Genomic DNA, 26,991 nt, shown 5'->3' with positions numbered 1-26,991 from the left:
ATTTTTTTTTTTTTTTAAAGACTTACAAGAGCCTCAACTGCGGACAAGCTTTATTTTCACTTTGGAAAATCATTCTATGCTTCAAACCAAATGTTGTTGTCCTGTTTTATTAAAGCCTGGCAGATGGCCTGAGCTTCCCCAGCAACAGATACCATAGGGGCTGGGTTTTCTTCTCTTTGTGCTGCTCCAAAGGCATAAATCAATCCCAGACACAAACTGCTTTTTTGTATCAGGGGCTCTGTGGCTCCTTCCGGATACACATGTCAACCCAAGGATTTAACACTGTCATGGCTGTTTTAAAGACAGGAAATTGAAGGATGGCCCTAGACCTAGATGGTTTGGGCATTTTCCTTCAGTTTTTACAATACTGTAGACAACATGGAGCAAAATAGAAGAAAGGCAAAGTAAAAAAGAAAAGATAAAGTTTGATCTTTCACATGAGGTTCCCCCCCCCCCCACCATGTATCAAAACCACAGTGTTTTCTTGAAAACTCTTTTATTGGAGAAAATAAAGCAAAATAAGGAAATCCTGCAGTTAAACCTTGACATTCTATCACAAGTTCAATGTGGAAATCGAGAGAAACAGAATAGCATGGATATCATATACTATTTGGTTCTCTTATATTCGTCTCCTGGGTTAAGCCACTTCGATTTTTTCATGTTAAAAGTGCCCTAGAGTAATTTATTAATTGGATAATGTTTGCACATGACTGGAGCATTTTCTTGTGCCTACACTTTTCATGTTTCCATGGATATTGTGCTGCAGCTGGTAATTGCCAAAACCCATCTCCAGTGCAGGCCTCTTTCCTAAACTCTGGATGTCCACCGGCACTTCAAATGCAACCTGCCAGGAACTGATCTATCACTCCCTCACCCCTAACTTTAATCTCTTCTGAATTCCTTTGCTGGGTGAACGGCCCCATCATGCAGCCTGAAACCTGAGCGTCAGCCTCGATTCCCATTTCTTTAGCTTCTCCAATTCTGCGGGTTTCCTTTCATACTGTCCTGTCCAGACCCTCCCCTCCACTCCCAAAGGAGCAGTTCAGTCCTTGAACTATGAGCCTCCCGACAGCACCCTCTCTCGCCTTCTTATTCCCAGGGCTATACTTCCTCAGATGCCAATTTCATCTTGGCATTCTCCTGCCGAAAAAGCCTTCATTGGTTCTGGGAATTTTCAAATGTACCCTAAAGTAACAAGAATAGTATAATAAGTCTTCATTTACCTGTCATCTAACTTTAATAATTATTAACAAACACACCGTTTTGTTTCATTTATACCTCCTATTTGCCCCTCACACCCCTACTGGATTATTTTAAAGTGAATACCAAAGATTGGACCATTTCATCTGTAAATAATTCAATCGTTATCTTTAAGAGATAAAGCTCCCTCTTTTTAACATAAACATATTCCCATTATTGCACTTAATAAAATTAATACTTCTTTGAAATTATCCAATATCCTCACAGGGTTTGAATTTCTTCATTTGTTTAAAAAATTGCTTTTTAAAGTTTTTTTTTTAAACTGGGTACAAATAAGACCCACATATTGCATTTGGTTAATATGTCTGCCCTTCAAGTCTCTTTTAATCTAAAGGTGCCCTGACCTCTTCTGGGGGGGCGGGTAGGGAGGGGGGCATTTATTTGTTAAAGAAAGCCGCTCACAAAGCAGCAGAACAAATCTGAAGTAACCACATTCTAGATCTTGTAGATTGTACCCTGTGGTGTCTGTCACTGAACAGACACCTGTATTTCCTTTATCTCCTGTATTTCCTGTAAACTGGCAGTGAGAACTAGAAGCTGGAGTAAATGCCAACAGTCGAATGTCTTAATCTTTTCCTCGGAGGAAGGTTTTGACCGCTCCACTGAGGCCTATATTATGGTTTCATTTTTTTGTAGGGAAAAGTTCAATGGAACCAGATTGAAGGTTTTCTAACACTGTCCTTGAGGAGCTCATGACCTTGTTGGAGAGACAAACGGTATTATGCAGTATGAAAGATGATTTCAATTTTATCTTTTTTCATGTGGCCTTCAGTTAAAAACCAACACCACTATTAACAAATCCATCCTTTCTCCACTGATTTGAATCCCCCAAGGCTCTTATTCATCACTGCCTTCTTCTCTTTCTTTGCCTGCCAACCCCATACGCCCAATTACCTGCTGTTTCTGAAAAGGGCTCTGTCCCCAGTGACTGGCCTTGGGATATCCTCATCCCTAAAGTCCTTTTGTGGGAAGTCTTCCCTCATATTGCCCCATCCTACCAAATAAGTGGGAGTTCTTCTTCCTTTGGGGGAACCCCATATGGACTCTGATTACCTTTTATGGTATGTTAATGACATTGTGAAATAAATCTTTTTTTAAATATATAAGGTCTCTGCCCCCAGTTCCTCACACAGAGCTCCTAAAACCCTTATTATTTCCTAAGTGATAAGAGCACTAGGAGCATCTTTTGTTCTAACGTTTGAACATTGACCATGGTTCTTTTTAAAAAAATATATTTTATTGATTTTTTACAGAGAGGAAGGGAGAGGGACAGAGAGTCAGAAACACCGATGAGAGAGAAACATCGATCAGCTGCCTCCTGCACACCTCCCACTGGGGATGTGCCCGCAACTAAGGCACACGCCTCTGACCGGAATCGAACCTGGGACCCTTCAGTCCGCAGGCTGACCATGGTTCTTGACAGACCTCCTACATCCCTGGGAATTTCCTGGATGAGAGCAATCTCTTTGGTTCTAAGGAGGAGACTCTTGGGGGGCCCCTGGATAGCTTCAGGACAAGAGCTGGTCACTGGAAAGACCAACCAAGCCATGATTAGGAGGCTGGAGCCTGCAACTCCCCGCCCGTCCTGCAGGAAGAGGAGGGGACAGGAGGTAGAGTTCATAATTGATTATGCCCACCTGATGAAGCTTCCATAAAATTTCCCAAAATACAGGGTTTGGAGAACTCCTGGGCTGGTGAACATATCCACGTGCTCGGAGGGTGGCACACCTAACCTCCACAGGGGCAGAGAAGTTCCTGCACCCAGGACCCTTCTGGACTTCACCTATGAATCTCTTTCCTATGGCTGTTCCTGAGTTAGATCCTTTCATAATGAACCAGTAATCTAGTAAATAAGCTGTTTTCTTGAGTTCTTTGAGCTGCATTAGCAAATAATTGAGCCTGAGATAGGGGGTCATGGGAACCTCTGATTTATAGCCAGCTGGTCAGCAGCATCAGTGACAACCTGGACTTGCAATTGACATCCTGAAGTGGGGAATGGGCAGTCTCGTGGGACTGAGTCCTTAACCTGTGAGACGTGTAAGACTCACAGGTAGACTGTGTTAGAACTGAAATGAATTGTAGAACACTTAGCTGTTATCACAGAATTGCTCAGTGTGGTGTCAGAAGTGTTGTGAGTGTGAGTTGAAGAGAATAGAAGTGAGTTTTTCCCATAAATAATCCCAATGCATTTTTTTCCCATGTAGTCAAATTTACTACCCTTTTCTTGGACATTTCTTTCATCGCTTTATGAAACTGAGATATAATTCACACACTACACAACTCACTTTTAAAGTGTACAATTCAGTAGTTTTTAGTATATTCACAGAGCTGTGCAATCTAATTCCACTACTAATTCCAGAATATTTTCATCACCCCAAAAAGAAGCCCTGTACCCATTAGCATCACTCCTCATCTCCTTCTCTCAATCCCTGGTAACTACTAATTTAATTTCTGTCTCTATGAACTTCCCTATCATGGACAGCTCATATAAATGGAATAATACATATGTCCTTTGGTACCTGTTATTTCACTTAGCACAGTGGTCGGCAAACTGCGGCTCGCGAGCCACACATGGCTCTTTGGCCCCTTGAGTGTGGCTCTTCCACAAAATACCACGTGCGGGCACGCATGTACAGTGCGATTGAAACTTCATGGCCCATGCGCAGAAGTCGGTATTTTGTGGAAGAGCCAAACTCAAGGGGCCAAAGAGCCGCCGCATGTGGCTCACGAGCCGCAGTTTGCCGACCACTGACTTAGCATAATGTTTTCAGAGTTTTTCCATGTTGTAGAATTTATCAATACTTCATTTATTTTTATTGCTAAATAATGTTCCATTGTATCAATATACCACATTTTTGTTTATCGATTCTTCAATTGATGGACATTTTGGTTGTTTCTAACTTTTTGGCTATTAGAAACAATGTTGCTATCAACAGTTTTGTGTGAACATATGTCTTCAATTACTTTGAGTATATACCTAGGAGTAGAATTCCTGGATGACATAGTAACACTATGTTTAACTTTTTGAGGAACTGCCAAAATGTTTTCCAAAGAGGTGCATCATCTTACACTCCAGCCATTTACATTACCAGCAATGTATAAGAGTTCCAAGTTCCCCACATCATTGCCAACACTTGTTATTGCCTGTCTGCTTTATGATAACCATCCTAGTGGGGGGTCAACTGGTACCTCCCTGTGGACCATCTGTGTTTTAACTGCTAGTTTACCTACTTGGCTCTTCTAGGAAGCTGCAGACTTCATCTTTGGCATCTCTAGGGCTGACAGAATGAATTATCTTAGAAGCAGGCTCACTGTTGGGGTTCATAACACAAACAGTCACCAGTGTTATACAGCACATATTTGTAGAGCATACTTATTCTGGCTTATATCTACAGCAGTCGGAACTGTGGAAAACCTAAGGAAAGCTGTGAACTAGGCAAGCTTCATCGTTAGCTTGTTTGCGCCCCCCCCTTTTTTAACCTAGAATTCAGCCTCCTCCTTCCTTCTTGGATACTTAGTGCCAGAAGGATATCCCTCCATTTTTTTTCACACTTTACTGGAAGGCAGTGATTCTCAAATTTTAGTGTGCTGTTCAGCATTCGGATCCCTCAAGCTCACCCCCAGCATTTCGGATTTAGCAGATCAAAAACAGAACTTTAAACTCTACATTTTCAATAAGCATGCTGGGGGTTCTGATGCACATGGATTGGAGCCCACACTCTGGTAAGTTCTGTTTCAAGTTAATCATCGAGTGCAGGTGCCCCATTTTTCAGCAACGCATCCACGTCTGGAAGCTGGTGTCTGGCAGCACTGAATCTGGGCTGGCAAGAGGAGGTCTGCTGGGAGAAGAGCAGAACAGGCATATCGCAGCCATGGTTACCCCAATCTACTGTTCATCTCCACACCCTAATCTTATTCCTGGGGTGACCCTTGTGACCCACTTACTTTTTTATTATTTAATAATGATCTTACTAGTTGTAATTAAAAACAAACTCAGAGTTACTATTATAATAAATTGCAAATATACATATATTAAAGTAGGAGATAGAAGACACTGGTTAGCTTTTCAAGATGAACAGATAATGCACTACCTCCAGGAAAGAATAAAGAGCCCTGTTCAAAATTTGCTTTGCTGCACCAGAAGCTAATGTGCAACCGAGAAAATTGGATTACATCTGTACAATGAAGTAAGCTGTGTAAAGACCAAACTAAATGAAGAACAGCGTATGGACCACGCGTAATGGACCCCGACACCTTGCATCACACCATTCTTCAGAGCCAAGATTTTCCCTTCTGTGGTGTCTTCCTGTTGTCATGACAACAGACCATTTTTATTACATAGAACTTGTTTTCTTCCTATGTTTATTACAAGCACAGAATTGTAGTGCAGCTAAGGGAGAAGAATTATTTAAGTGCTCTCATCTCTGATATTATATAGATCATGATTATGAAAGGTCTTAAGCTTAGAGACTCCCTTTTTAATCTTTGAAAACATGTCAGAAGGGAAAAATTCAGTGGAACCAGTTTTAAGTTTCTCTAACACTGTCCTTGAGGAGCTCATGAGCTAGTCACAGAGACAAATGGTGTTATCGCCGACAGTATAATGTGTTGATAATACAGTAGCAATGTGAGCGGGCACTGAGGGCACATGGAGGCCAAAGTGGCTACCCACGTGGAGGAGTCAGGGGAAACGACACAGAAGCCGGGCAGTCACTTCCCAAGTTAAAGTGAAGTTGGGCACGTCCACATAAGTCCTGCCGTCCCCTGCCTGGTGCAGGGGAAAGTGCTGGGGGAGGTCATCTAGTCCACAGGTTCCATTTACAGAAGAGGTGATAAGACTTTCCCCAAGATACTCAGCTAAAGAAGAATCATGACTACAACCCAAGCTGCTTGGATCACAGCCTCCATGAAACGCTTGGTCAGGTCATGCTATCATCACTGTTTCGACTCCCTGGCTCCACTGAACACCTCTATGGATATGGGCTTCTCCTACCATCCCACTGTGAAATCTTTAAACTTCTACTATCCCACAGTGAAGCTATATGTATAAACTCCATTCACGAAGGGAAGAGACAAACCACAAGAGATGTTATTTTTACATATATAAAAACCAAAATATCAGTACCTTGGATATATATAAAGAACCTTTTATGCTCATAAGAAAACAAATAACCAATAGCAACACATGTAAAAGATATAAATAGCAAGGGAAGAGGAGAAAAATGACCAATGAACATGTGAAAAGATGTCTAGCACGTTACATTCATTAGAAAGGTAAAGCCTTAAACATATGACAATACCCTCTTTGTGAGAATGTAGAGAAACAGGAACTCTTGCATATTGCTTTTTTATTGCATATTGTTTATGAAAATGTTATTTGATACAACCTCCTCAGAGAGCAAGTTGGCAATATCTACCAAAGCTGACGATGAGTTCACATTACGTTCCAGCATTTCCACTCCTAAATTTATACACAAGACATTCTCTCTTACATATGTACAAGGAATCATGAATTAGAATGTTCATTGCAAGCGTTGGTTGCAATAACAAAAGTTGTAAACAACCTACATAGCGACAAAAGTTAGCTAAGTAACAGTTGAATGAATAAAAACATTTATTCATACAATAAAATGCTAGTTGGTAGTTAAAAATGAGTGCACTAAAATATGAATCAGCCGAAACCGGTTTGGCTCAGTGGATAGAGCGTCGGCCTGCGGACTGAAGGGTCCCAGGTTCGATTCCGGTCAAGGGCATGTACCTGGGTTGCTGGCACATCCCCAGTAGGAGATGTGCAGGAGGCAGCTGATCGATGTTTCTAACTCTCTATCTCTCTCCCTTCCTCTCTGTAAAAAATCAATAAAATATATTAAAAAAAATATGAATCAGTATGGATGACTCAAGAAGATAAATTGAGAGGAAGAGCAGGTTATTGAAGGATACATAATGCATGGATCCATTTATGTAAACTTTGTAAACAAGCAAAACAATATTATATTTTTATGTATACATCTTTAGTAAAATTTGCAACATGGAAATAAACACAAAATTCAAGATAACGCTTTTCAAAAGTTTGAAGGATCTGAGGATTTACCCCACTTGCCACAGTCTCATCAATGCTGATAGAAGAAAAAGACCCTGGGGTTGGAGACAAAGGGCCTTATTACTCTTGTCACAGTAAGCACCATGAGCATCATCATATTTGCAGAAGTTCCTCTTGCCCCCAACTACCATGGAGGTGATGTGAATGGGACCAGTGGATGTCTACATACATGCAGTGGGTTGCACTACAGGAGAGAAACCATGAGCTTAGGGAGCCTGTATCTTTTATAATGGGCAGTAAGTCTGTCTCATCTTTGCTCCAGAGACTCTGTCTCTATCTTCTGAAGCTGTATGTTATACTATTATCCTTGAAATGATAGTATAGAAAAAAATTTCAATGACTTCCTATAAGACATGCAGAAATCAAGGGATCTATGAAGAATTATCATCCCCAAAAGGTTACTGATTGGGGCAGATCAGGCTGGGCTGGCCAGGAAGAGGGGATGTTGGAGGTTGGTTGGCTGCCCCCGCCCGGACTAGGGTGGGGGGCCGATCAGGGGTGGGGCCTGCTGGGGAGGAGGGGCCACAGGTGGCTGGTTGAACTCCGGTCGAACTCCCGGTTGGAGACAAGTTGCATATTACCCTTTTATTATATAGGATAGGTTCACAGTCCCAGGTCCCAGGGGTTAGAACTTGATATATTTTGGAGGGATGTAAATCAACCCCTAACATTAGATTTGTAGGATTTTTAAGCAATAAAGTCATTCTCCAAGACTGTGCCTTTCCCTCACCATCAGTTTATCTCCAACTTGTACACACATGTCAAGACCCTTTATGCAGAGTGGAGGCTGTCCTGCCGGGAGTGGAGGCTGGCCTGTCGGGAGTGAAGGCAGGCTGTTGTATGAAAACAGCTTCCCTTGAGCAAAGCGTCCTTTCTGTTCTGAATCCCTTTCTTATTAGAGGCTAGAAAGTCCTATTAAATGAAGCATTCCATCCCAAGCTTTTCATAACTAATCCAGGGACTGAGCTGCTACAGTCACAGGTTATTCTTTTATTTAAAACACACACACACACACACACACACACACACACACACACACAACCCTCCCCCCCCGTCAAAAAAAATCCACCACCACCAGGTAAGCATCAAAATAATTGCTCTAGTTATTGATATGACTGTTTAAAATTACTTCTAACTGATTCAGCCTTGGAAAATCATCTTTGTAAACTTAGGTTGTAATGAAGAAAGACATGTAGGCCTGGATTTTATTTCTGGCACTCACATCTACTAATTGAGTGACCTTGGAGATATCATTTAACCTTTCTGGGCCTCAGTTTGCTCAACTGTAGAATGGGAACAGTAACACCCAGACTATCCACCTCCGCAGTCTGTGCGTGACAGTGTTTTGTGACCTGCAAAACACCAGGCAAAACAGAAAGCAAAGCTGTCCCACCCAGGCCATGGAGCTGTCCGCTCCCCCACATTCACCAATCAATCAGTATTGACTGTTTGCCATGGATGGAGATATTGTGTCCATCTCACATAGGATATTAATTTCCTCCCACAACTTGGCTTCCAGCTTTTCTGGAACAGCTCATCCATCTCATTGAAAAGAGCAGTTTGCCCTAGCTGGTTTGGCTTAGTGGACAGAGTGTTGGCCTGTGGACTGAAGGGTCCCAGGTTTGATTCTGGTCAAGGGCATACGCCCAATCAATGATTCTCTTTCATCATTGATGTTTCTCTTTCTCTCTCTCTCTCTCTCTCTCTCTCTCTCTCTCTCTCTCTCTCCCTTCCTCTCTGAAATCAATAAAAATGTATTAAAAAATAAAATAAATGACATTCTTATTTAAAACAAAGAGCAGTTTACCCCTTGGGAGCTATTTATTCACTATACTTTTAGATTCTCAGCATTTTGTATTCAGAGCGCTTTTCTAAGAAGCATACTTTGCACAAGACTTCATCTTACCAATTTCATTATGACAACAATACCGAGACACAAATATATTAATATAAGCTTTCCTCTTTGGGTTTATGATCTAGACTTTATATAGAATATTTTAATTCCAATAAAAAACATGGGAAATATTGAAGGGAGGTGTAATAATTGGCAGGCCAGGAATACATAATGATATCCAGTCTCAATTCTAGCTACGTTAGGATGAACTTTGTTCCTTCAACAAATATTTGACCACCCCGCCTGTGCCAGGCATTGTTCTGCGTGCAGGAGATGTGTCACAAAGCAGTGTAGACATAGTCACTGCCCTATTGAGGTCACAGGCTTGTACATGGAATGCCAAGTAAACAAGCCATCACATTAACATTTGAGTTCCAGTGGAAGTGAAGGGCATAGACTCTCAGGAGGAATATTTACCTAAAGGATAAGAAGGAATTAACACACACACAAAGTGGGACATAGAAGAGAAATATCCAAATAAAGAGAACAGTGTAGTAGACCTAAGGAAGGAGGGAGAGAGGAGAATAAGGGAGAGAGAGAAGACTGAGGAAATGTGAAGGATTAGGAGAAAATCAGTCTGTCTGCAGTACAAGGTGCATGAAGGGCCACTATAGTCTTGAAGAGTCTTACAAGTCACTCTGAGGAGTTTGGCGTTTCATCTAAGGGCAATAGAAAGCCACTGGAAGCTTTTAAGTGCCACCACCCCATTGCCATGACCATTCCTGGAAACCCAATGTTGCCTCCGTTGCTGTTGAACAGCAGCTTTCCTGCATCATGGGGTCCCCAGTCAATGCCTCGGGAAAGCAGCTGTGATTGGCAGTGCTGAGACCACACACTCATGCCTGACGTTGGGGGTGGGGAGAAGATATGAAAACAGATGCCTCTTTGCTTTATAGTAGAAGTGGCTCTACCTCCAGTGGAGACTCATGAAATGGGGAATTCCCCCAAACATAGAGGAATGGGATTCAGATGTTGGGCAGCCAAAATCTGGTCAAGTTTTACTTCACACGGAACCCCTTTACATGTAACACCAAGACTATCCTAACAGAACAAGTGTTCCACGGAACACACTTTGGGAAATGCTGTCTTAGTTTTCATAAGAACTGATGTCCAATCAGGTATGTCCTGAAGACATGTCACCCTGATCTTACCACTCTATACTCATAAAACATATGGGCTGTACAATCCATTTTAGCACTCAATGACATTATATTTTCATGATTTGAAAAATTTGTTCATTGTTCCATATTTGTTTTGATAAAATCTTCTTCAGGATTTTATCTCTGATATATTCAAAATCAAGCCTGTATTGAGCACGTAGTACATACACTACAAACTTTACTGTTTCTATATGAGAGGAGATAGTCCAGCTACATTTGTAGTTTTCATTGAGTACTAGAAAACACCCCAGGATGTCAGGGAAGCGGCTGTTCTGAATTCTTCAACATTATTTCTACATTTTTTTTCTCTCTCTCCATTTGTTTTCTTCTTGTGGGACCCACATTATGTAGCTGCCAACACTTCTCCTTAGGCCCTCCCAATTTCTTTTTTGTTGTTGTTTCTTTTCTACATCTTTTTAGATAGATCTTCAACCTGATTCTCAAGTTCCCTAATCCATTGTTCATGCTAATGTCCAACTGTCTGCTGAGGTCTTTACATAAACAATATTATTTTCAAAATCTGGGATTTCCTATAGTTCATCTCTATAACCGTAACCTGCTTCATTGGAACAATCTCCTTTTATCCATATCTTTCTGAGGACACTCACTTTGCTCATTTTAAAGGCTTCTTCTTTCTATTTATTAATTCTGCTGCATCTTGTAAAGGTCGTTCAGTTTGATGTCTCTCATGTAAGTTCCTTCTGCAGATCTGTTATTTCTCCTGTGAGTTCCTGGGGCATCAGCTATCTGGGGTAGCACCGAGAAGCCCCGTGGGGAGGGGCTCAATGTGAGGAGAGTTCAGGATAGCAAGATTAAAATGGACCCCCCTTCAGGATAGAGGGCCTCATATCTTTACACCATCCCCCCTTCCAGCTTCCATTGCAATCTGCTGGCCCCACCTTGTGAAGGGGGCAGTGGGGAAGGAGAGAATGCTTAGAGTCAGCAAGTCAACCCACTCAGCAGTTACCCTGCTGCACTCCAGCCGGTCTCCACAGATGTTATCCCACGGGAGCCCTGATGAGTCAGGGCAGGTGGCATCCACCTAGGCCAGACTGAGGGAGGCAAAACAAGTAAAATAAGAAAGCTCTCACCCAACCTAGTTCCTACCCATGACCTCCTAAATTGTGTGCTGCCACTTGACTCTCACTAAGAACTAACCATCTTCTGTCTCATCAGAGTTTCTGTTTTTCATTGATCCCCCTGTCCCACTGAAGTCCCTAAATTTTTAAGCCTCTCCAGGTGTGGTTTCTGGGAGAGAGCAAGACTCTGCTGAGTCTTCTGTGGGTGATTTACTTTCTCCTCTTTATCTTTCCTGTCTTCTTCTATCTCCTGCTTATACTATTTCTCCCATGAAGGGGTTGAAGAAGGAAAAAGAATTGTTTTATGGTTTGAGGCAGAGGTCAGGATCCATTCCCTAGATTTTATTTATATGCCGAGTGATTGCTGCAGGGAAGTCTCCTCTAGAGCTATTCTGAGACTTCCTTAATTAACGTTCTGAAGATGGAAAAGCACTAGAAAATTATTGTTATGATTGTTAGAGTTATTATCTGACACTTTGCAGCTATTTATTTCTGGAGTGTTATTTATTGCCAGACTGGAACCATTTATAATTTAAGTGAGTATTTGACAGATATAAATATTACCTTAAGGAAACTGCTTTCTAAATGAGTCAAAACATCTGCAAACATCTTCACCTTCAAACTCTTTAAGAAAAATTCTTGAGACAGCAGAAGAGTCCTCAGGGAAGGTCAAATTTACAGACAAAATCATTACTAATCACAGAGTGAACATTGTGGCTGAGAAGATTACTTGAATTCTTCTCTGATCTCAGACTGGATATTCCTCTTTATATTTTTAATGTACCATATTAAGTTTATTTTTTTGAAATAGAATTTACTTCCAATATTATTTTGTACAGCATACAAATATGTGGTGTACAGCATAAGGTTTAGACAATTATATATTTTACAAAGTGTTCTCCCCAATATTTCCAGTGCCTACCTGGCACCATACATATTTATCACAATATTATTGACTATTCCACATGTTTACACCCATATGAGTATTTTTTTAAAAAATTCTCACTGGAGGATATGTTTTTTATTTATTTTAGAGAGAGATAGGAAGAAAGAGAGTGAAGAGAGTGAGAGAGAAATATAGATGTGAGAGATAAATATCTGGTTGCTTCTGACTGGGGATTGAATCTGCAACCTTTTGGTGTTTGGGACCACATGATGCCCCAATCAACCAAGCCACACGGGCAGGGCCGTGACTCTGTTGTAACTACCAATTTGTATTTCTTAACCCCATCACCTTTTTTACCCAGACCCACAAGCCCACTCTCCTCTGGCAACTACCAGTCTGTTCTCTGTGTCTATGAATCTGTTTCAATTCTGTTAGTTTGTTTGCTTTGTCTTTTAGATTCCACATATAAGTGAAATCATATGATAATTGTCTTTCTCTGACTGACTTACTTCACTTAGCATAATACCCTCTAGGTCCATCCATGCTATTGAAAATGGTAAGATTTCACTCTTTCTTTTATGGCTAAGTAATACTCCATTGTATACTTGTACCACCACTTTTTTTATCCACTTGTCTATTGATGGGCACTTGGATTGTTTCCATGGCTGCAATGAACACAGGAGTACATTTATTCTTTTGGATTAGTGTTTTGAGTTTTTTCAGCTATGTAACCAGAAGTGGAATTCCTAGGTCATACAGCAGTTCCATTTTAAATTTTTTGAGGAACTTCCATACTGTTTTCTATAGTGACTGCACCAATCTGCATTCCTACCAACAGTGCACAAGGGTTCTCTTTTCTCTCATCCTCACCAACAGTATCATTTGTGGTTTATTGATGATAGCCATTCTTACAGGTGTGAGGTGATTTCTCATTGTGGTATTAATTTGCATTTTTCATTTATCAGTTCTAGCAGTTTTTTTGGTGTAATCTTTGGTGTTCTCCATATACAGTATCATGTCACCAGTAAATAATGATATTTTTACGTCTTCCTTTCCAATTTGGATGCTTTTATTTCTTCTTGTCTGATTGCTGTGGCTGAAACTTCCACTATTATGTTGAATAAGAGTGGTGAAAACAGACATCTTGTCTTGTTCCTGATCTTAAGAGAAACACTTCTAGTCTATCCCTGTTGAGTATGATGTTGGCTGTGGGTTTGTTTTACATGGCCTTTATTATGCTGAGGTATGTTCCCTCTATTTCCACTTTGCTGAGAGGTTTTATCATAAATGGGTGCTGGATTTTTTCAAATGCTTTTTCTGCATCTTCTAGTATTGATATAATCATGCGATTTTAATCCTTCATTTTGTTTATGTGGTGTGTCAAGTTAATTGATTTGCAGGTTTGGTGTTAACCTTGAATCAGAGGAATAAATCCCACTTAATTATGGTGTGTGATCTTTTTAATGTATTGCTGGATTCAGTTTGCTAATATTTTGTTCAGAATTTTTGCATCTATGTTCATCAGGGATGTTGGCCTATAATTTTCTTTCTTAGTAGTATTATTATCTGGTTTTGGAATTAAGATGATGCTGGTCTCATGAGTTTGGGAGTCTTCCCTCCTCTGGAATTTTTTGGAATAGTTTGAGAAGGATAGGTGTTAGTTCTTTGAATGTTTGGTAAAATTCATAGGGAAGCCATCCGATCCAGGACTTCTGTTTGCTGGGAGTTTTTAAAATTTTATTAATTTCTTTTTATTTCATTAGTGGTAATCAGTCTGTTCTGTTTCTTCTTGATTCAGTTTGAGGAGATTGTATGTTTCTAGGAATTTATCCATTTCTTCCAGATTGTCCACTTTGTTGGCATGTAGTTGTTTGTAATATTTTCTTGTAATCTTTGTATTTCTGAGATGTCAGTTATTACTTCTCTTTCAGTTCTGATTTTATTTATTTGGGTTCTCTCTCTTTTTTTCTTGATGAGTCTGTTTAAAGGTTTACCAATCTTGTTTATCTTTTCTAAGAACCAGCTTTTAGTTTCATTGATCTTTTGTATTGATTTTTAGACTCTCATTTGCAGTTTGATCTTTATTATTTCTTTCCTTCTACTCACTAAGGGCTTTTTTGTTGTTCCTTTTCTAGTTCCTTTAGGTGTAAGGTTAGATTGTTTGAAAATTTTCATGCTTCTTTTTCTTAAAAATATATTTTTATTGATTTCAGAGAGTAAAGAAGTGGGAGAAAGAGATAGAAACATCGCCCTAGCTGGTTTGGCTCAGTGGATAGAGTGTCGGCCTGCAGACTGAAGGGTCCCTGGTTTGTTTCCAGTCAAGGGCACATGCCCGGATTGTGAGCTCGATCCCCAGTAGAGGGCATGCAGTAGGCAGCCAATCCATGATTCTCTTTCAACATTGATGTTTCTATCTCTTTCTCCCTCTCTGAAATCAATAAAAAAAATTTATTAAATAAATAAAGAAAGAAAGAAGAAATAAAAAAAGAGAGAGATAGAAACATCAATGATGAGAGAAAATCATGGATTGGCTGCCTCCTACACACACCCTACTGGTGATCGAGCCCACAACCCAGGCATGTGCCTTGACTAGGAATTGAATGGTGACCTTCTGGTTCATAGGTGGACACTTAACCACTGACCCATTTTGGTCAGACTCATGCTTCTTAAATTAGGCCTGCATTGCTATGAATTTCCCTCTTAGGACTGCTTTCGCTGTGTCCCATTAATTTTGGGTTGTTGTGTGTTCATTTTAATTTCTCTCAAGATATCTTTTGATTTCTTTCTTGATGTCATTCATTTTTTTTAAGTAACATGTTATTTAGCCTCCATTGTTTGTGTGTTTTTCACATAATTGATTTCTAGTTTCATACCATTGTGGTCAGAGAAGATGCTTGATATGATTTCAATCTTCTTGAATTTATTGACACTTGTCTTGTGTCCTAGCATGTGTTATATCCTAGAAAATTTTCCATGTGCACTTGAAAATAATGCATATTCTGCTACTTTGGGGTGAAATGCTCTGAAAATATCAGTTAAATCCATTGGCTCTATTATATCATTGAAGGCTGCTATTTCCTTATTGATTTTCTGTTTGGAAGATCTATCTATTGATTTCAATGGGGGTGTTAATAAACCCTACTATGACTGTATTGCTGTTGATCTCTTCCTTTATGTCCATCAATATTTGCTTTATATATTTAGGTGCTCCTATGTTGGTTGCATAAATGTTTATAAGGGTTATATCCTTTTGATGTATTGCTGTCTTTATTATTATGCAATGCCCTTCTTTGCTTCTATGGCCTTTGTTTTAAAATCTATTTTGTCTGATAAGTATTGCTACCCCAGCTTTTTTTTTCATGTCCATTTGTATGAAATGCCTTTTTCCAACCCTTTACTTTCATTCTGTGCATATCTTTTGTTCTAAATTGGTTCTCTTATAGACAACATATATACAAGTCTTCTTGTCTTTTTTTCCCTTTTCATTGAATTTATTGGGGTGACACTAGATAACAAAATTATACAGGTTTCAGGTGCACAATTCTACTTCTTGTCCATTAAGCTATCCTATATCTTTTAATTGGAACATTTAAGCCATTTACATTTAAAGTGATTATTAATATATATGTAATATATATGTACTTATAGCTGTTTTATTTCTTATAACTATGCTCCCCCCCCTTCTTCTTAAAGAAGATGCTTTGACATTTCTTATAATACTTGTTTGGTGGTAATGAACTCCATTAGCTGTTTCTTGTCTGGGAAGCTCTTTATTTCACCTTCAATGTTAAATGATAGCCTTGCTGGGTAGAGTAGTCTTGATTGTAGGTCCTTGCTTTTCATCACATGGAATATTTTGTGCCAATGTCTTCTAGGCTGCAAAATTTCTGTTGAAACATCATCTGATAGTCTTATGGGAGCTCTCTTGTAGATAAGTAATTGTCTTTCTCTTGCTGCTTTTAAGATTCTCTTTTTGTCTTTAACCTTTACCATTTTAATTTTGATGTGTCTTGGCGTGGGTCTCTTTGGGTTCATCTTGTTTGTGACTCTTGGCACTTCCTAAACTTGTGTGTCTTTTTCCTTCACTAGGTTAGGGAAGTTTTCAGCCATTATTTCTTCAAGTAGGTTCTCAATTCCTTGATCTCTCTCTTCTCCTTCTGTTACCCCCATAATATGGATGTTGTTATGCTTCATGTTGTCCCAGCAGTCTCTTAGACTATACTTATTTTTAAAAACTCTTTATTTTTTCTGCTTTGATTGGGTGTTTTCCTCTACCTTGTCTTCTAAATCACCGATTTGATCTTCTGCTTCACCTAGCCTACTGTTGATTCCTTCTAATTTATTCTTCATTACAGATATTATATTCTTCATTTCTGGCTGATTTTCAATGGTGTCTATGTCCTTTTTAAAAAATATATTTTTTATTGATTTCAGAGAGGAAGGGAGAGGGAGAGAGAGATAGAAGCATCAATCATGAGAGAGAATAATTGATCGGCTGCCTCCTGCACACCCCCTATGGGGGATTAAGCCTGCAACCCAGGCATGTGCCCCTGACCAGAATTGAACCTGCAACTCTTCAGTCCACAGGCCGACACTCTATCCGCTGAGCCAAACTGGCTAGGGCTCTATGTCCTTTTTAATGCTTGTTATCTATTTGTTGAAGTTCTCTCTAAGTATCTTGGACATCCTTATAACCATTGTTTTCAACTCTGTATCTAGTAGCTTGCTTGCTTCTATTTCATGTACTTATTTTCCTGGGTTTTCTCCTGTTCTTTCATTTGGGTCATGTTTCTTTGTCTCCCATTTTGCCTGCCTATCTGTATTCGTTTCTGTGTATGAGATAGCCTTGGTAGCATGGCCTTATGTAGTAGGTGTCTTGTGGGGCTCAGTGGTGCTGTCTCCCTGGTCACCAAGATAGGTGCTACAAAAATGTCCCTTGTGTCAGCTATGTGAGCCCTCCTATTAGAGTTGAGTCTTGGTTGCTGTTGGCCCATGCATGGGGGAAGGTTGCTCCTCCAGCTGGCTACGAGGATGGACCCTGACTACAATGTATGCACTGCCGTGTGGCATGGCTGTTGCTATAATTTTTTCTTTATATTAATCCCTAAAAGTAGTTTATGTCAGTCTTAATTTTATTTTTTAATTTCCATCCCTCTCCCTTTGGACAAGCATAAGCTTCTTCTCTGTATATATGGGTTTATTTCTGTTTTGTTTTTTTGTTCATTTTTTTTAGATTCCACATATAAATGAAATCATAATGGTATTTGTCTTTCTGTCTGATTTCTTTCACTTAGCATAATACCCTCAAGGTCCATCCATGTTGTCACAAATGGCAAGATTTTATTATTTTTTATTGTATATCCACATACCACATTTTAGAACATATGTTTTTATTGATTTTAAAAAGAAAGGAAGGGAGAGGGAGAGAGAGATAGAAACATTAATGAGAGAGAAACACCCATCGGCTACCTCCTACTGGGGATTGAGCTCACAACCCAGGCATGTGCCCTGACAAGGAATTGAATCAGCAACCTCTTGGTGCATGGGATGAGGCTCAGTCAATTGAGCAACGCCAGCTGGACCATATACCACATTTTTTATCCATTCATCTGTCGATGGACACATAAGTTGCTTACATATCCTGGCTATTGTAAATAATGCTGCAATGAACATAGGGGTGCATTTATCTTTTTTAAATAGTGTTTTTGTATTCTTTGCATAAATGCCCAGAAGTGGTATTGCTGGGTATTATTGCAGCTCCATTTTTAATGTTTTGAGGCCTCCCTATACTGTTTTCCAGCTATTGCTATAATCCCCTGCAGTTTAGTTTCCCTTGGTTCCAAATTGTAGTCTGAACCTGGTAATCAGATTTGGGAGATACCTAAATTCTACTAATAAATTATTTTTCTGCTCTTATTAGCTGGCTGATTTCTGTTGCTTTCAGGTAAAAATCTTGCCAGACCCCACATTCTCTTTTCTTCTCTATTTCACTCACATCCCACAGCTATCTTGGAACTTCACTGTTCACAGACCTCCTAAAACCACCTCTGAACACCCAGACTTCATCCTGTTGCCTCTCTCCTTTCCCCTACTTTTTATCTCTTTATTCCTCAGGTAAACATTATCTTTCTCTTAAAAAGCTATAATTCCTCCACTCTAGTGATGATGGCAAGGTTGGGGAGGGGGAGGGCAAATACAGGATTCCATTTTGCAAATATTGGAGAGGCTAAAATAAAACTGGGCATTTACATGTTAATTTTGGGGGAGCATAGCATATGCTTCCAGTTAGGTTAATTAAAAGAGTGTGAGTCACTTTGTCCACAAAGGGCAGTTAAACCTACAGGTACAGAAACAGTCAGTTATTCCTGTTTTCGATGGCTTATCTTCATGGCTGTTTAGTGGGGATCCAGAAATACCAGTTCTCAGGATTAATACTGTCCTAGAATAACATATAGGCTTGCTGCTTGGGTCTCCAAGCTGCCCTGTTTCTGGCACAAAGAAAGAACCCAGCACTGATAAAAACAAAGCACAAGCCCTAACCGGTTTGGCTCAGTGGATAGAGCATTGGCCTGCGGACTCAAGGGTCCAGGTTCGATTCCGGTCAAGGGCATGTACCTTGGTTGCGGGCACATACCCAGTAGGGAGTGTGCAGGAGGCAGCTGATCGATGTTTCTCTCTCATCGATGTTTCTAACTCTCTATCCCTCACCCTTTCTCTCTGTAAAAAATCAATAAAATAAAATAAAAAAATAAAAATAAAAACAAAGCACAAAAGAGATGAAGATTGACCCTTTGGTCCACAGGGACTCAGAGTAAGATCATGATTGGTGGGTGGCTGTGGCTCCGTGAAACACTGAAGAAAATCTGCCAACTTCCCAGTTTTACTTAGTGTCAACCCTGCCTGCTGACTGACACAGACAAATGGAGGCCTGGGCAATTCATGAGGGAAAACAAAAATGAAAAATCTCTTGCTTCAATTTTCAGTATTGTCAGGAAGTCATACATGAAGCTCCTAAAGTGCATGGTCAAACGACCTGGCTGTGGAAGTATGACTACGATATTTAACAATTGTTCTTGTTGTTGATTAAAAGAGGTGATCTTGTGGGAGGGAGAGGGGTTTAGCAGAAACACCCTGAGGAAATATCCTCAGGAACCTGAGTTATGTTCCTGGCTTTGCTTTAAACTAGTTACATGATTTTGGAGAAATCATTTATTTCATTGGCTCTCAGTTTTCCCTCCTGTTAAGTGAGAAGAGATTGGGTGACTTAACAGATCCTGTTAGCTCTTAAGTTTAAATACAGTCCCCTTTCTTGTGGTTTCGAGGGAGAGTTTAAATGTTTTTTGTAGTGATGTAAAAAAGAACAGGAAAAGTCTCAAGTACAAGCCCGATTACACATCTGTAGCTAAGTAGACTTGACATGCACAATCCTTCATCCTCCACTATTGGTATTAAAATTCTATAACAAAACCTTGAAAATAGGGAGACCAGATTTCAAGTAACTGAGATGACCCACCATGGCTCTGAATCAGGAAGTAAGGAATAAAACTTATCTCCTGAGATATAGAAGAAGGAGTGTCTGCGGCAGCAAAGCCTCACACAACCTGAGGAGATGAACCAGAGAAGAGAAAGAACCTTGATGGGCTGACAGTATACATAAAAGACTTGAAAGACAAAAAGGATGGGAGAATCAGAGACATCAGATACACAGAGCAAAGGAGCAACAAGAGAATGGTCAAAATTAGAGGTGGTGGCTGCAGAAGGGAAGGCTAAGGACAATGAGCTCTGGGTGAGAAGCTGCTTCAAACTCTTTGGTTCAAGTCAGGCTGTAAATGCACATATACACACACATACTGTAATACTAAAAATAGGGTAGTGCTGGGACAATTGGACACCATATGCAAAAACAAAAAATCTAGATAGAAAGAAAAAAATTTAAAAAAGAAAAAAATCTAGACAGAGACCTTACACCTTTCAGAAAAATTAACACCAAATGGATCATAAACCTAAATGTAAAATTTGAACCTATATAACTTCCAGAAAATAACATAGAAGAAAATCTAGGTGACCTTAGATTTGGTGACTTTTTAGACATCATATCAAAGGCACGATCCATGAAAAGAATCTTGTTAAGTGGCACTTCATTAAATTTTAAAATGTCTGCTCTTTAGGAAAAAAACCCAACACTATTAAGCGAATGAAAAGACAAGCCATGGACAAGGAGAGAATATTTGCAAAACTTGTATCTGATAAAGGACTGGTATCCAAAATATATAAAGGATTCTTAAAAACTCAACAATACAGAAACAAGCAATGCAATTTAAAAATGGACAAAAAATATGAATAGACACCTCACCAAAGAAGAAGTATGGATAGCAAATAAGCACATGAAAAGATACTCAACAGCATATGCCATCAGGACATTGCACACTAAAACAATGAGATATCATGCTACACCTGTCAGAATGGCTAAAATCTAAAGCACTGACAATACCAGATGCAGATGAGGATGTGGAGCAACAGGAACTCCCATTCACTGCTGGTGGGAATGCAAAATGGTTCAATCACTTTGGAAAACAAGTCTGACAGTTCCTACTCTTAGCATGTGACCCAGGAATTAAGCTCCTTGGTATGTACCCAAATGAGTTGAAAACTTAAATCCATGTAAAAATCTGCATGCGAATGTTTACAGCAGCCTTATTCCCCTTTCTTTCTGCCTATCCAAGTTCTGCTTATCTATTATCACCTTTTCAAACCTCATTACCTCCAACAAAGCTATTGGTGGAATGAATGACTTCTCCAGTGGTTCTCAACCTTCTGGCCCTTTAAATACAGTTCCTCATGTTCTGGATCCAACCATAAAATTATTTTCATTGCTACTTCATAACTGTAATGTTGCTACTGTTATGAATCGTAATGTAAATATCTGATATGCAGGATAGTCTTAGGCGACCCCTGTGAAAGGGTCGTTCGACTGCCAAAAGGGTTGTGACTCACAGGTTGAGAACCGCTGACTTCTCTAAAGTCTTGTAGTACTTGGAGAAGTGTTATCTAATAAAAACATAATATGAGCCAAACATGTTTTTAAATTTTCTAGTAGTTACGTTAAAAAAGTAAAACAGGTGAAGTGAATTTTACTATGTATTTATTTAACCAAATATATCCAGTATCCTATCTAATAATAGACAAACATGGTAATTGACCATACCTTCGTTACGCCTCCCATTGGCTAATCAGCACGAGATGCAAATTAACCGCCAACAAAGATGGCGGCTAATTTGCATACTTTAGGCAGGGCAGGACAGTGCAATCCGCCTGCCCCGCCGCCCACTGGGCCTGCAGTCCCTGTGCATGGCCCGGTGGTTGGCAGGGCGGGGCACGGTGGATCATGTTCCGCCCGCCCCACGCCCCACCCCGCCCCGCCGCCTGCCAGGCCGATTTCCATCCGCCGACCCCGTCCCACCACCCGCTGGGCCTGCCGTGTGCGGTGGGCAGCGGGGCGGGGCGGTTCGGCAGAGGGCCTGCCATCTGCGACCCAGCGTGGGATCTGGTCCTGCTATCTGCCACCCGGGAGCCGGCCTAAGCCAGCAGGTGGTTATCTCCCGAGGGGTCCCAGACTGTGAGAGGGCACAGGTCTGGCTGAGGGACACTCCCCACCTCCTCCTCCACCACCCTCCCCCGCCAGTGCACAAATTTTTGTGCACCGGGCCTCTAGTATAATACATAATCAATAAAAATATGAATGACACATTTTATGTTATTTTTTTCATACTGTCTTCAAAATCTAGTGTGTACTATACCCTTACAGCACAACTCATTTTGTGACTAGCTACAGTTCCAGTGCTCCATCGCCACATGTGGATAGTGGTTACCTATTGGACAGCACATACCTACAGAATTCATTATAAAATTTAGCACAAGATTATTGTCTAGGCAGGCAGAAGATGGGTCCTCTGTAAAAATCATAATTGGAGTATGGTCAGCCCGTGACACCCTTATGACAGTTGATGCTCCATTCAGAGCCACAGGGAAAAATGTGGGAGGTGACTTCTATAGACTGAAAGTTTGTATTCCCCCCTTCACCCCAATTCATAACTTGAAGCCTAATCCCCAATGTGATAGTATTTGGAGATTAGGCCTTAGGAATGTAATTAGATCACGAGTTTGGAGCCCTCATGATGAGATTAGTGCCTTTATAAGAAGAGACGGGAGAGAGCTTGCTTCTCTCTGCTCTGTGGGCCATGTGCAGACACAGACAGAAGGCACTGTCTATAAGCCAGGAAGCCAGTTCTCACCAGATGCCAAATCTGCTGGCACTTAGATCTCGGACTCCCCAGCCTCTAAAACTGTTAGAAATATTTTTTAAGGCCCCCAGACTATGGTGTTCTAACAGCCTGAGCTGACAGAGACAGTAACCAGTCACCCAGATCATGTGCTAATGAGATGATTCTCCCCTCACAAACAAGCACCAGGCAGTTCAGTAAGAGAACATCAGAGGAGGCTTCGCTGCTGCAGTACCAAGAACACAGGGAGAGCACAAACGAGACCAGGAGAACTGAGGCTGCACATCAAAATCTTACATTCTTCTCCATCACTATTCATGTACATATTTAGAAGATACCATTGTTCATGAGAACTGAGTGGGCTTTTGAACCTGGATCCAAGAGACTGGTATAACTGGTTTAGATACATGACTGATTGATCATACTAAAGCCAGCATTGTTCCTTGGGCATAGAAAAGTATATGTCATTAAAAGACAAATGCCTCCGTGTAATAAACAAAATAATTATTTCCAGGGAAACATTTCAAATTCAAAAAATTCTATGGCAAACACTGAATTCTGTTTCTGAAAGTCTCAGAAAGACATCTTGTTGCACGGTGGGTAGATTTTTAATTAAAGACTCAAATATAAACATCTGATTATTGCCAGCGCCTGTCTGTACAAAGTAGTCTCATTTCCAAAAAATCTGCTTTTGTGCCCTCTGTCCTACTCAATCATATCCCTGGTGACTTTCTCAGCGAGGTGATTTCCTCCCGGTCTTGCTCCAGCCTGTGGTTTTAGAACACCTTGTGTGCCACAGTGAAACCCTAGTCCTCTGAAAAGGGAAATGAAATGAACCACGGTCTTGCCTAACCTGCATCTTCAATCATTACTTTCATTATTCTTCTTTAAACCAATCACTCCAATCTTTCGGTGATATTTTTTTTAATGGCAACTTCTTATTTACATTACTGTCTGCCTGGAAGGCATGTGAGACTTTTCCTGGTACTGAGCTCAGCTAATTACCACGGCATACACGTGGCTAAACAGTTCTCCAGAACAGCAGTTTGGTAGGGGAGATGCCGAGGCTGACAGGAAAGATTAGGAGGGAAGGCTCCCATGGTAGCTTCCTCTCTCTACCAAAGCCTAAATTTAGAATAGCCTTTCTCCTCCAAGCTGAAGGTGAAATAATGGCAAATATAACAATGTTTGAAGAGGGGTAGGTGGGAAAGGACCCCTTCAGGGGAAGGAGCCCTGACCAGGACTTGCTCAGGTCAAAGGAGACTGGTCATGGCCATGCTTATACTTATGCGTTTATAGACCTTTATTTAGCAGAGCCCTTTGGTGAGTCTGTATTTGGTGATGGAGGCAAAACTGTTTGATATGAGATAGTAACAAAAATTTAGAGAGTGGGAAGTCAGCATTTGGGGTGCGGAGTGGCCAGGAAGATAGTGATAAGCCAGTGCCCCAAAATAGTGTCACTATCTTGAGATTTCCCCGTGGGGAATAGCTGATAAATTGTTATGACAGAGTTGCCTAGATTTCTGATTTAATCTATCACTTATCCTGTGGTGTTCTGCAATTTCCTTACGTTAGTCCAAATCTTCGGTAAAATTCTGCTAAATCCAACAGTATCATATTCATGGTATTGGAAGGAGGGGCTGCTGGTGTTCAACATGGGGCAAAAGGGATTAAGAAGAGAGGAGGCTATCAATAGAAACTGAGTAATGGGTTGGACGAAAAGGTCAGAAAAATGCCATCTCTGGAGAAATCAACAGAAATACTGACTGGAGGCAGAGGAGGGTCACTTCCCAAAGTAAGCGGGTGGAGAGTTCCATGGTCTTACTTGGACATTAGAGAGAGAGAGAGAGCTCAGAAAGCTGTAAGATTTGAGAACATATGGTTCATATTATTGCTTACTGGCATCAAAATACTTGAGTTATCTGTCAGTTCCATGGTCCCCACCTGTATTGCTGACTAGTAAAATTTTAGGGACTTCTAGGATAACTAACTTTTTATTGTATTATGCAAAGATATTTTAAAAAGTAATTGACATTGTTTCATAAAACAAAAGGCACTTTAACACACAGGCAAAATGGAAAGGGCATAATCGCAGAAAAATTCTTAAAAATTTTGTTTTTCATAAAAAATTTTTGTTTTTATCTGAAATGTTCTTACACTTTCAACCTAGTGAAACACTACATAGTTTATCTTATTTAGCTTCAGCTTATAGAGTCCTTAAATCTTTCTTCACTTATTTATTCTTTTTTTCCCCCTTTCAAAAACATTGGTAAGCCTCTTATGTGCCAAGCACTGTGCTAGGCACTGGGGTACAGAGATGAACATGATTCTGCCCTTTTCCTCAATGTCCCATGGTTTTCTATCAAAGTCAGTCAGGTGACCCCAACTTCAAACAGTATCACCTGTGCTATAGTGAAGTAGAGGAACTGGCAGAATACTAACGGCAAAAAGGCCAAACAGTTAAAAAGCAGTCAATCTATCTCTAAGCAGAAGTGCAAGAAACACTAAAGCCTGATGTTAGGAATTAACTTTGCACAGATCACTTGAGTTTTCTTACCAATAATTTAGGGGGATAGTACATCCCAGAGATCATGGAGTTCTTTAGACTTTTATTTGTTCTGAGTCCATCACAGGGCTAGGAACACACCTTATCTGTGATATGTCAGCTGGTCCATACCACACACAGGACAGAAAGAGGTGGAGTTTGGAGAATAAAAACTGCCCCTTCCCAAGTGTCTATAATGGAACGGCTCTGCACACAGCCACTGGGCTCCCTTCAGGACACACCAGGGGAAGGTCAGAGGAGGACAGGACAGGGTGAGGGCTGTGCTGCTATGGCAACCACACCTTAGGGTGGAGTGACAGAGTGGAGATGGAACACTTGCTCAATACACACAGTTGGGAGATGACTGGGAAGGCATAGGCACATGGGTCCCTCCAGCTCAGTGCAACCCCAAGTTCCTGGGTCAGTGAGAGTTACAGAGGGAGGCATATCATGGTATCCCAATAATCAGTTCCTGAATTTTCCCGGGAGTAGGGACACATACCCACACACATTTATGTGGGATGAAGATCCAGAGACAGGTACAATGGGGGGTTTTCTCTTTTCTCTGTACCATTAAAGAAAAAAAAATCATGCTATGTTTTTCTTGCATTATATAATCAGAGTATATGTGTCAAAGGGATAGCTGCTGGAAGTCATTCCCTTGCCTCACCTCAATTCTTGTCAGAAACAGGTCTAACATTTTCACACAATTATCCATCCTTATTTAAAATCAAAATCTCAACAGACAGGGGCATGGCTGCAGTTCCTACGTCTCTGGCCGGGTCTTCCGGCTTCTCGGAAGCACAGATGTGTGACAATGGTACAGAAGCACAGGAAGTGACTATGAATGCACAGAGGTTCTGCAGCTTGCGTCCATTCTCACACATTCCCGTTTTAGATTCCGAGCAGCGCTCCCACCCCAATGCGCTAGGAAACAGAAGGGTCTGGCGGAGTCATCCCAATGGAACGAGTTTCCTTCCCTGCAGTAGATCAGGACCAGAGTTGCGGTCCTTGCCCTCCGCGACCCTAGAAATCGTGACTTTCCTAGAGGAAGGTCCAGTAGGCGGACAGACCCGCAGACCATGGGGGGGACCAGTGCCTTGGGAAGCCCAGAAATGCCAGCGGCCAGGCCAGGGGAGGCGGGAAGGGAAGCGGAGTTGTTCCCAAGGCCGGTTGCGGAGGACGCGCCGCCCGGCGGGGCAGTGATTGCGGTGAATGAGAAAGGAGCTAGGGGCCCCCAGTCCCCGAAGTCTCCCGAGGTCGCTTCCCGAAGGACCCGAAGCAGCGACGGGCTCCGAGGTCTGGCAAGTTCCTGGGAGTCGAGCGCGCGAGGGAAGCGAGCTTCTTACCTGGCCAGGCTGGCTGGTGTAGGAGAAGGAGTAGATGTCCTCGGTGCTGAGGCTCACTACGCCGCTGTAGACACGATCGAAATCGGCGCCCCTGGCCGGGTCGTGGGGGTCGCGGCGCGCGAGGGGTGGCGCCGGGCTCCCGGGTGCCGCCGCCCGCAGGAGCCAGGGCAGCGCGCAGAGCAGGGCGAGCCGCGGGCAGCCGGGCATGGTGGGCGCCGCGCCCGCCGCGCAGCAGAGCCGCCCTGGGGACCGGGCGAGCGCAGAGCCGGTCCTTCCCAAGCCTCCCCGGGGGGCTGGCGCGCGCTTCGGCGCAGAGCGGGCGATGACGGGCAAGCCCAGCCGATGACAACGCGCCGGGGAAGGACCGAGCAACTATCGGTGCAGCCGCCGGGGGTCTCGGCGGGAGGTCACGGCCAGGAGTGAGGGGGCGGGAGATGA

General features: G+C 41.5%; 1 protein-coding gene across 1 annotated transcript in view; it reads right to left on the bottom strand.

Moving 5' to 3' along the window:
• The window catches only part of SIDT1 (SID1 transmembrane family member 1), a 78,279-nt gene extending 51,519 nt beyond the window's left edge, over positions 1-26,760 (bottom strand). Inside the window, exon 1 of the mRNA XM_023758708.1 lies at positions 26,554-26,760. Coding sequence (XP_023614476.1) covers positions 26,554-26,760 — 207 coding nt within the window. The remainder of the gene's footprint in view (positions 1-26,553) is intronic.
• Positions 26,761-26,991: the final 231 nt, after the last annotated feature.

Source organism: Myotis lucifugus, unplaced genomic scaffold (assembly GCF_000147115.1).
Source record: "Myotis lucifugus unplaced genomic scaffold, Myoluc2.0 scaffold_137, whole genome shotgun sequence".
In the NCBI taxonomy this organism is placed as follows: domain Eukaryota; kingdom Metazoa; phylum Chordata; class Mammalia; order Chiroptera; family Vespertilionidae; genus Myotis; species Myotis lucifugus.
The sequence above is the reverse complement of the archived record's forward strand: the minus strand, read 5'-3'. Positions and strand labels throughout refer to the sequence as shown.